The following is a 10,414-nucleotide window of genomic DNA, read 5'->3' as shown; positions in this document are numbered from 1 at the left end:
TTTCTCCCTTCTGGCCCTGTCTTGGAAACGTAATAAGAAGGATTATCGTCGTACACCTCATTCTACAACTTCATCCCTGGATATTCACCCTTCAAACTCTTTTTTCGAATGCCTTTCGGTCATTTGACATCATGGACGCTAGGTCTGAACATGAGATTCCCCATTTTCTCCCTTCAGGAGGCGCATATAATATTGGCTTTATGATTCATCCTTTATATTTGTGTGCTGTAGAAAAAAAAAGTGGAGGTCTTATTACTTCCCCCCCACCAAACGAAAAAAAAAACCTATGCACGCAAAATAGATATATATATATACACATATATACACGTGTATATGTATCTATCAGCTGAACATCCTATGCAGTCTTTTTCTTCTTCAACTTTGTTTATCTTTTTATTGCTGTTGTTTTAGAACGTGGCTTTTTTTGTATTCCCTTTCACCACGGCGTGGCCGTACAGAGAGGGTATCAGTAAAAGGGTGACATAAAAAAAAAAGGGGAAAAAAGATACAAATTATATGCATCGACAAACGCGGAGGTTTACAACCGTCGCCGACGCCTCGGATGTGTCGCAGATGGATCCATGGAAGGATGATCGGTGCAGAGATTTTGTGGCCCTCAACACTATCCAGCGACTCCGCTCATACCACGCCGATTCATTGCTACCCGTGGAACCCATAAACTGTGTTCGAGCAAAGAATCTCTTACTGCTGCCCAAGGCAGAGCCTGATGCGACGGCCTGTGATACAACAGAAGGCTGCGCCGTTGATATGGCGCGTATTCTGTTCTTTGGCCCTACATCGTTTGTTTCACAAACATCACCCGGTCGAATGACAGCTTCCCCACATGGTGGCGGTTATAGTGGTAGACGATCCAGTTACATCCCTAGCGAGGAGGCCACAAAAACTGGATCCATTAAAGCAATGGCGGAGGTTGCTCTTGTAGCTGCAGACACCCAGCAACAAAACGGAGCCCATCAAAGTGGTATGCAGAATGGTGCATCCGAGAATGAAACAGTGCCAGGTGACATTGGCTATAATCAACAGGAACACCCTAATGACGCTTTTGAAGCAGGAGCCACTCCGCTAAAGAGACCAGAAGAGGAAAATGCGGTAACTCCAGCACCTCGCCCACCAGAGCGTATGGATCAGCTTATCATTGCTTCTGAGGAATGCATGGAAGGTGATAAAGGGGAGACGAATGAAAATGCCGATACTGTTGAAGTTATTAGGTTTTCCTGCGCCATTGTTGACGCCATTGTGGCGTACTATCAGTCCCTCTTATCTCGTGGTGTCGTTTTGGATCGATTTAACGCCAAGGATCTGGCGTTTTCATGGTGGGTTGTTGGACGGAACATGGACGTGGCAGCATTGAATCATCATACTGGACCAACGCGGCGGGACGCGCTACTGATTCTAGTACGGCATTTTTATTACGAATTGTTGACAGAACAACGACCAAAGAAAGGTCTCCCCTCATCAGACTCTTCCGCCGGTTCATTGCGTAAATCCAAGGAATGTGATGACCACCTGACTCAACAGGAAGAGAAAACAACCTACAATGAAGAGGCGAAGCAGAACCAGCAGCATTCGGAGGCAGCAGGAACAGGGGATGAAGCCCGAAAACGACCACGAAGCCGCCTTGATCCTACTCGCACAAGCCCTCCGCCTGCCAGCAGTCGTCTTCGTCGCAAAGTGCGAACAGATGACGACACTGGCCATGCAGGGAAGGTTGAAGAAAAACAGAATGCAAAAGCTGCTGAGGCCCCTGCCACACCCCCAATGTCAAGCACCCGGGTGAAGCTACCGGTGAAGCAATCGTCGAAAGCAAAGGGATCACATGCCGCTGAAGGGCCCCCAGCAGCGCAATCCACGGCAGAGGTAACAGCGACAGTAACAACACCAAATAAAAATCAGGCCCCTGCGTGCAGTGATGGTGATGTTGATGGCAATGCTAAAGAGATTAGCGAGGCCCCAATTGTTGAAAAACCACATAGATCTGTTCGTACGGTTAATATTGAAGAAGTTTGGCGTCCAATTCGCTCAACACGACGGCGTCTCCCTCCCTCGAAAGACAGCTCGGATTTTATAGAGGCAAATACTACGTTGATGGAGAAGCGGGAAGAATCAACTTCTTTCCTCAATGCCGTGGTGCAACGCATACAGGGACGGATGACAAATGATCCCACCTACGCCGCTCTCCTCACTGCCTTCTCCGCCAACAGGCCAGTTGTGAAGAAGGAGACGGAAACTTCTAGCGGTAGCGTAGAGGAACATGACTGTGGTGGAACAACTGTGTGTGGCATGCACCCAGCGCTGGTGCAGCTGTACCGGTATCACCACGTAGATGCCCCTTCTGCTACTGTCTTACCGTTGGGAATCGTCCAGGAGACATCAGAGGAAGGTAACAAGGAAGGAGGACAGCAGGTGCAATCTATCGACCCAGCGTTGCATTCATCACTTCAAGGTGGAACTCTTCTTTCTTCCAGTTTCACAGAGGCTGCTGCTGCTGCTGTTGTTGCCGTCAAGACGGAAGAAACGGATGATGAGATGCCAACGGCGGCATCTCTGCTGACTTTGCAGATAGGCAGCAAAAATGAAGAAGTTGACACGACAACGCCTGTGCTGCGGCTTCCGTGTCGCTTTTCCGATCTCACATACGCACAGCAGTGCCTCCTGACGTGGGAAGCCTCACTCCTGCTTGACCCGCGACCGCCAGTGGCAACAGGGAAGAGGCAGCTAGCATCGAATGGAACGAAGGGCGATGTGAATGTAGTCGAAAGTCGGGGGCGGCGCTGCTATGACTACTGGAGGAGCTTGTAGGTGGGTGGTAGCCGTGGTTGGTGATGGTGGTGGTCGGATGATTCTTGTCCTCTTACGGTGAGGCTTTGATCGTCTCCCTCTCTAACGCAGTTGCTCTCATCACACTGAACCCTTGTTCTCTTGATACTTGTTTTCCCTCCTGCTTATGATTCATTTTTTTCCCATGACTCGTTTTTGAGGAGGAGGAGGAGGGTGGGGGGAGGGGACTATCGACCTGTGGCAACCACCATCTTGTTCTGGTGGAGGGAACGATGTTAACACTCATCCTGCGGGGAGACACCTACGCATTTCCCGCCGACAGTGGAGTCCGGCACATCGCATGGAATGTGAATACAGACGTTCCCCTCGCTGCACTACCCAACCTTCGGACACTCCAGCAAATCCTGCCCCAACCAATTTCACTCATGGAAGTGTCGCTGTTTCACGTGCAACAGACGGATTGCGACTGTGCAGTGTCTGGGCTCTCCAACCACACGGATGGCGTGTGGGTACCATTAGATCCTGCGCTCTCCCCTGCAGAGTTAGGCCTCCAAAGCGAGAGTCTGATATACCTCTCTAGCGACCCGTTCAACATATTCTCTACGCGACGTGTGCTGCTTCCAGTCGCTCCCTTGACGTGTGAGGGAAGCTGGAATAACAAAAGCCGCGACAAGGATGGTATGGTGGAGACACCCCACTGGATTCCACTCCTCCATGGACTGCTGCGGTGGAAGCTGTGTAGTGCGCCGGCCAAAGATATCACGCTGTGTGGGACAAGCGGACAACAGGCCGTGAAGGTTGGTGAGAACGGCTGGGCCAACGGCCTCGTTAAGCTTTCATTGTCCCTCGGGGAGTTGTTCCTTCTGCAGGACGTGAATGGCACATCGTCTGGTGGGGCTTTGCCCCGAACAGTCTCTTGGTCGGTTTGTCTAAACGCGATCCGGAAGCGGGACGCACAGCGCGTTGCGGCTCTGCATGCACACCATCAAACTTGCAAGGGCGAGAAAGCTGACACCAAGGATGGATACGCTGGTGACGCTAAGACGCGTCAGTTTAGGGAGGTCTCACTCTGCGTGATGTGCGCCCTGTGTGATCGATTGCAGCCTCACTCTGGAGTTAATGATACCAATGGGACGAACCCATTTCCGACTGTTGCTTCGCTGTGCAAACGAGCAACAGCTGCTGGTGCTGCTGATAACACAGTGAAGACCTCTTTATCAGTGGATTCATTCACGGCAGCGAGTGAAAGCAACGAGAAATCGCGGCAGGAGGCTGATAGCATGGTTGTTGACGACTACATTGCATTGAGTGAGGGAGGAGAGCGACAGAAAGAGAGGGAGGATGCACCCACCGCCACGGATGCGGATGTGCAAGCGGGAATATGCGGAAAGCAAACAGACTGTGTTGAGGCTGAAGAGGATGGAGACACGGAGGACGCTGCTATTTCAGTTCCTGGCGCTGGCGCGGTTGGTGTAGATGCCCATTCAGCAGAAGAGGATGAAATCGACGTGAGAGTTCCGCCGAGCGTTCTTATTGGCCTTGCATCCCCAGAGGCTATTGATCAATACATTGACGCTGCGAAGGATGCTTCTGCCGCAGCAGCAGCAACAACCACAGGGACCGCATCGGATGGCACCGGCAGCGTCGGGGAGCTGCGATCACCGCTCCGAGGGTACTTTCTTGAGCCGTACACGGGGTCCTTCTTTGTCGACGGTGCGCTGTCGTGCATGGTTCCACTGCGCTGCCTGAGGGCTGCGCCGCCCTCACTGGGCGCCACGGTGACACTAACAGTGGAGCTCGACGCGAGGCTTCTCAACGTCGTGGTGGACGGCGAGGTGGTGCTGGCGTTTTCTCTTTCCTCCATCACACCAGAGGAAGCCTTTTCGTTGCGTCCTGTGGTACAGCTCTTCTCATGTGGGGCAGTAGTGGATATTCACTGAAACCAGCAGAAGACTGGAGATGCCGATGACGCAGTACACTAGCTCACGGCCGGTGAAGGTGTGGAGCGGGGCGTCGTACCACAGAAGTGGCTCTCATATCGTTATGGGGAAACTTACACGGAGCTGTCAGCATGCTCGTGTGCTCAGGTCAATGCTGTCTTCCCATTGCTGTCTCTTTGCCTGTGTGTTTGGCTGAAAGTTCTTCCTCATCATCCTCGTTTCTTTTCCATTGCGTGCAGCCACATTTAGTATTGACGGAGCCACGCCGACATGTTTACGCTTGCGTGGGGTCTGTACAGCTCTTTGTTTGGGGAGAAGACATACAAAGTCCTTATCATCGGTCTCGAATCATCCGGCAAGACAACACTCATGGAGCAGCTGAAGTGTACTTATATTGAGGGCTGTTCTGCTACAACAGAGAGGGGTGGAAGTGGGGCGGATGCGCTTCCTACACCGGCAGAAGCGACCGTTATGAAGAAGAAGCGCATTCTTCCAACGGTTGGTCTAAACGTGGCTCGAGCTACCCATCGAACGATACCGCCGCAGACGTACAGTAGTTCAAACCGAGGAAGTGTGTGTCGAGATAGTTTTGGCGACGTCAGGGCCTCCGCGTCCATCACGTCGCTGCCACCTGGCACGCCGTCTACGCCATTCACACCGACTGCGACACGACTCGTATTGTGGGACGTGGGCGGCTCTCTGCGTACACTTTGGGCGAACTATTTTGCCCCTTGTCACGGTGTCATCTTTGTTGTTGACAGCACGCTGGGTTTTAGTACAGCTCCTGCTTCTGCTGCTGTTGTTGCTGCTGCACAGTTCAATGGCCAAGCAGACTCCTCTTCTTCGATGACGACGCCGTCATCGCATTCGGTGGCATGCGGTGACAGCAGCGAAAGCCACACACCGTCCCCGCCGTTCAAGATGCCAACACCGTTAGCGTCGCCGCCATTTAATGAGCAGGAGAAGAGGGGGGCCGCACCACCCGGGGTGCTGTTGGAGGAGAATGAGGAGGCGAGGCGAAAAGCTATTCGGGAGGCGCACGCACAGAATGCAGCTGTGCTGCGCGAAGTGTTTTCCCACCCACTATTGATAGACGCGCCGCTTCTTATCCTATCGAACAAGACAGATGAGATGCATCATTGCTCCCTCGCAGATCTTCAGGAAGCGCTTGGACTTGTGCAAATGGCCCTCATGCAGGAGGTATACAAGACTGACTGCGGTGTGGATTGCTCTTGTGGTGGCAAGCGCCACTCCTGTGCTTCAGACGAATCGGACAATCTTGGTGGTTCCACGTCAAATAGGGGTCGCTCGCTTGGTGGCGTTGACGCTACAGGAACGAGTGGTATTGGAAACAAGATCATCCGGCTTGTGGAGGCGAGCGCGCTCGATGGTACTGGCGTGCGAGAGGCGATGGATTGGCTCGTATTTCAGATGCGGGACAGCAAGCGGGTGACTGTGGATGAGGGCGGATGAGTCGGCTTTGTGGTGTGAAGTGGTGGTTGCGCCGCTACCCATTTTGTTTTTGTTTTTCCTTTTGCGTGGCGAGTGCTATGGATGAGCGGTGGTGGATGATGATGTGCTGCCGCTGCGGGGAAGCAGCGGCGGTGTTTGCTTCGTTGATAAGGCGGTACATCCCTTTGTGTACTCACTATATTCGTATGCATTTTCGTGCGGCTGTGGGTGGAGTGGGGGATGGGTTTGTGCTGATCTTCATATACCTATATAGATATATGTGTGCCTGTACATCTGTGACTCCAGTGGATCTTTGTCTCATTCCGCTTGTGCAATTCTTCCCATATGTTTTTGTTTTGTGTGTGTGGGTCCTCGCAAAGCAACGCTGTTGTCACCGAACAAGGAAGTGGAGGAAGAGATATGCTCGGTGGAGGGCATATCCTCTCTGGCGTGGCACGAGGTGCGCCGCACTTTCTGCTACTGCGGCTGCCGTCCGTTTTGTTAGGCATGGCTGCTGGGTACTGCAGCATCCTCCTCCTGTTCGGCCCCCTGCCGTTCGTGTACGGTGTCGTGCAGCTGCTGTTCACTGCAGCGATCGCGTGGGGACTGGCGACGGCCGCCCGTGTAGGAATCGAAAAGGGCACGGCCTTGCTGCAGCGGTGGATGCTTGACGGCCGGGGAATAGGCTCGTCGACGACAGCGATCCATGCGCATGGNGAAAAGGGCACGGCCTTGCTGCAGCGGTGGATGCTTGACGGCCGGGGAATAGGCTCGTCGACGACAGCGATCCATGCGCATGGTGGCGTTAGGGGCACTGGTGATGCGGTGGCTGACGGCGGGGATGCGGAGGAGTTGGACTGAGACGTGTTGGCGGCGGCACCGCTGCAGCGGTGCTCACCACAACAGTGCGAGGCGTGCCGAGGGAAACTCTCTTCGCGACTTCCGCCACACAGAAAGAGAAAGAGAAAACCAAATAATGGCAGAAAGGGTGCCTGTAGGGTGGCGGCGGCGGTGGTGGTGGTGCTGGTGTGTGCGTATGCTGCATGTTGCCACCTTGTGGTTGAGCTTACATCATCGTAGCGAGGCGTGTGACACTATGACTACCGCTTTCTCTTCTTGTTGAAGTTTTATAGCGGCGGAGGGTGGCTAGATTTTAGCATGACATCGTCAATGCACCAACATCAACAACAACAACAACAACAACAACAACAGCAGCAGCAGCAGTATCAGTCCGAGAGTTTGTACTTCTACCAGCCCCCTCACGACGGCAACACAGGCATTGGTTACTACGACCCCAGCGCACTGCAGCAGCAGCAGCAGCAGCAGCAGCCACCTAGCGGCGGGNGCGGCGGGTACCACCAAGCCGGTGCGAGCCAATTCTTTGTTGGCGAGGAGGATACGCACAGCACGCATGACTATCAACAACAATACCATCAGCAACCACAACAGCAGCTTCCATATGTGCACGCGACTAAGATAGGTGTCGGAACACCAACCATCTCTCGGACGACGTCCTGCACATCGCCTAGAAAATTCACCGGGGGTTCAGGTTCCCATAGTATGCACAGCAGTCCCTTTCAATCTAACAACGCCGTGCATATGCCGCCGCTTCCGCCAAGCTCACGTCCATTTGTGCAGATGCCGCCGCCGTCGTCGTCGTCTTCCGTCACGGTGATAACTCCACAGGCCCCGGTATTCCGCGACTATTCGCCACAGCCTCCACAAATGCCGCCTCAGCAACAGCTGCCATATCAGCATGNCAGGCCCCGGTATTCCGCGACTATTCGCCACAGCCTCCACAAATGCCGCCTCAGCAACAGCTGCCATATCAGCATGCTCCCTCGCCTGTAGCGAACCCCTCGCAGCCTCCGCGCACCGGTTTCGTGGCGAATATGTTGAATATCTTGTTTCCAAAGGATGCGTTCAATAATGGCGCGCCACAGGAGTCTGTGCCTATTTATCAGCGGCGCTTCGGTTACCCAGAGGACGACCTCCCGCTACTGGAGGAATTAGGCATATTTCCCCACCAGATCCGCTGTAAGGCCTGGGCGGTGTTGAATCCCTTCAAGGCGATGGCACAAGAGGCGGTGGAGGATATGGACCTCGCTGGTCCAATTGTATTTGCTGTCACCCTCGCCTTCTTGCTGTCCCTGCAGGGAAAAATTCAGTTTAGCACCATTTACGGTCACTCGGTGCTCGGCATCATCTTTATGAAGGTGCTGCTCTCGCTCATGACGGACCGCTGCGTGCCGCTACAGTTTGTGATTAGCGCGCTGGGTTATGGGCTTATCCCTAGCATTGTGCTGGCTGCCTGTCACTCGCTGGTGTACTGGCTGATTGGCTACGTGGGTAAAACAATGCTGCCGCCCGCGTTGCTGATCGTGCTGTGGTCTGCGTTATGTGCGACAGCAATGTTGGTGAACGGTCTTTCGATGGAGCAGCAGCGCTATCTTATTCTGTACCCCATCTTCCTTTTCTACGCCGTCTTTGCAGCGCTGACAATCTTTTAGAGACATCCGCTGCTGCTGCTTATGATGATGGTGGTGGTGATTGTGGTTTTTGTTGTTTGGGGGGAAAGTGAGGTAAAAGGAAATGGGATCAAGTAAGAAAAAAAGAAGAAAAGAGACACGTTGTGTGGTTGCGCATTGAAGTTGGGTGTATGCAATGTATGTGTGTGCGGGTATCGCATACCTGCATACGCACTCATCATCATCATCATCTTCATCATCTCTCTCTCCCTCTCCCTCTCTCTCTGTGTGTGTGGTGCATATTGTGCGGCGTGACGGATCAACTCTCTTCTCTCTTTAGTTGACCTTTTTGTTTGCTTACTGACCCTTCGCCCCACCTCCATTCCTCACCGCCGTACTCTTTGGTGTGTGACGCAACCCTTGCATTCCACGCACATATATATATATATATATATATTCCACGTATATATGCATGCATATGTATGGGGAGCAGGCACGCCCACACACACACACACACATATGCAGACGCCGATACACATATATAACTGTAGGTGCTGAGGCGTGCGACTATCACCTGAAATGTTGTGCAGAAGTGAATCAGTAGACGCCAAACGAAAATAGCATACCTGGGCTGCATTTTCCTCATACTCTGCCATTCCTGCTGTTGCTGTTTTTTTGTTGTTGCTTCGAGCTGTTTCTTTCCTCATGCCTCTTTCATATCTGTTTCGTGGTGGCGCATGTTCTGTGCCCTCGTGTACTCACCTACACACACACACACACACATTCACACACATCTGCTGCAGGACTAAATAATCATTAGCGTGCTTACACACAAGCACACACATAGAGCGAGAGTGTGGGCATAATTGAGGCTACATCTCCACCCATAGAAGCAACAATCAGCATACAAGCACATACACACACGCCAAGGCACGTGCTATATTCGCCTTGCGCAGAGAGAGAGAGAGAGGAGAGGACACCATCTTTCCCTTTGTAAACATAGCGACGCGTATAGAGATTGGAAGGGTCACACACACACGAAAGCAGAAGACAGTGGTTGCCATTATTGCCTCTCGCATTTTTTGCCGGCGCCGTACAGAAAATCAATACAGGCACGTGATTCGTTTCTTGTCTTGTTTTTAGAATTATTTTCATCGTTGCCCTCTCCCTGCAGTGACAAATCGACATGGAGACTGATTCACTGCTTGGCCGCGAGCGGGAGTATGCGGAGGTGCACCGCTTTATTGAGGAGCGCCTGCTGCTGGTGCACTGCAAGGCACTCTTTGTCTTCGGTGCCTGTGGGTGCGGCAAGACGTCCACAATTCTCCGCGTGATGCGCCGCGTGACGCACCGTCCGATGGCATGCGACAAGGCGGTAGGCCGCGCTAGCTGCGGCAGCAGCAGCAGTAACAGTAACAATAGCTCTGGTGGCAACTCCCCCGCAACGACTGCGAAGGGGCGACAGGCAGCGAAGCGGCGGCGTGAGCATGAATCCGAGACTGAAAACAACAACAACGACGGCGCCGCCGCCGCCGCCGCCACCGCTGAAGGCCGGATGTCTGTCGGAAGCGCCGCGCCGCTTCCGAACCCCCTGGTGAAGGGACGCCGTGTGCAGTGCCACTACGTCAACTGCGCGGACATGACCGCGCAGCAGCTGTGTGACGCCGTTGCGTCCAGCGTTCGCGTCGCCCAGCCTCGCCCCGACGCGCACACGCGGTTGTTGTTGGGCCAGATAGAGGCGCTCCCGCAGCAGGT

General features: G+C 53.4%; 7 protein-coding genes across 7 annotated transcripts; all 7 read left to right on the top strand.

Annotated features, from left to right (window-relative positions):
- Positions 1–516: 516 nt before the first annotated feature.
- On the top strand, positions 517–2,820 carry DQ04_02571060 (hypothetical protein; the record flags this gene model as incomplete). Its single annotated transcript, XM_009312008.1, has 1 exon — positions 517–2,820. One exon carries the CDS (start codon positions 517–519, stop codon positions 2,818–2,820), a length of 2,304 nt encoding a protein of 767 aa, XP_009310283.1.
- Positions 2,821–3,071: 251 nt separating this feature from the next.
- DQ04_02571050 (hypothetical protein) lies at positions 3,072–4,739 on the top strand (the record flags this gene model as incomplete). The annotated part of the gene is made up of 1 exon (XM_009312007.1): positions 3,072–4,739. The coding sequence occupies one exon, from the start codon at positions 3,072–3,074 to the stop codon at positions 4,737–4,739; it is 1,668 nt and encodes a 555-aa protein (XP_009310282.1).
- Positions 4,740–5,009: 270 nt separating this feature from the next.
- DQ04_02571040 (Arf/Sar family, other) lies at positions 5,010–6,212 on the top strand (the record flags this gene model as incomplete). Its single annotated transcript, XM_009312006.1, has 1 exon — positions 5,010–6,212. The coding sequence occupies one exon, from the start codon at positions 5,010–5,012 to the stop codon at positions 6,210–6,212; it is 1,203 nt and encodes a 400-aa protein (XP_009310281.1).
- Positions 6,213–6,611: 399 nt separating this feature from the next.
- DQ04_02571030 (hypothetical protein) lies at positions 6,612–7,052 on the top strand (the record flags this gene model as incomplete). The annotated part of the gene is made up of 1 exon (XM_009312005.1): positions 6,612–7,052. One exon carries the CDS (start codon positions 6,612–6,614, stop codon positions 7,050–7,052), a length of 441 nt encoding a protein of 146 aa, XP_009310280.1.
- A 297-nt stretch (positions 7,053–7,349) lies between these two features.
- DQ04_02571020 (hypothetical protein) lies at positions 7,350–8,042 on the top strand (the record flags this gene model as incomplete). The annotated part of the gene is made up of 1 exon (XM_009312004.1): positions 7,350–8,042. The coding sequence occupies one exon, from the start codon at positions 7,350–7,352 to the stop codon at positions 8,040–8,042; it is 693 nt and encodes a 230-aa protein (XP_009310279.1).
- Positions 8,043–8,083: 41 nt separating this feature from the next.
- On the top strand, positions 8,084–8,701 carry DQ04_02571010 (membrane protein YIP1; the record flags this gene model as incomplete). The annotated part of the gene is made up of 1 exon (XM_009312003.1): positions 8,084–8,701. One exon carries the CDS (start codon positions 8,084–8,086, stop codon positions 8,699–8,701), a length of 618 nt encoding a protein of 205 aa, XP_009310278.1.
- Positions 8,702–9,845: 1,144 nt separating this feature from the next.
- DQ04_02571000 (hypothetical protein) lies at positions 9,846–10,414 on the top strand (the record flags this gene model as incomplete). The annotated part of the gene is made up of 1 exon (XM_009312002.1): positions 9,846–10,414. A coding segment is annotated over one exon (569 nt), but the record flags the coding sequence as incomplete, so codon positions are not given.

The sequence above is a fragment of the Trypanosoma grayi genome (genome assembly GCF_000691245.1).
Source record: "Trypanosoma grayi strain ANR4 Tgr_257_V1, whole genome shotgun sequence".
In the NCBI taxonomy this organism is placed as follows: Eukaryota; Euglenozoa; class Kinetoplastea; order Trypanosomatida; family Trypanosomatidae; genus Trypanosoma; species Trypanosoma grayi.
The sequence above is the reverse complement of the archived record's forward strand: the minus strand, read 5'-3'. Positions and strand labels throughout refer to the sequence as shown.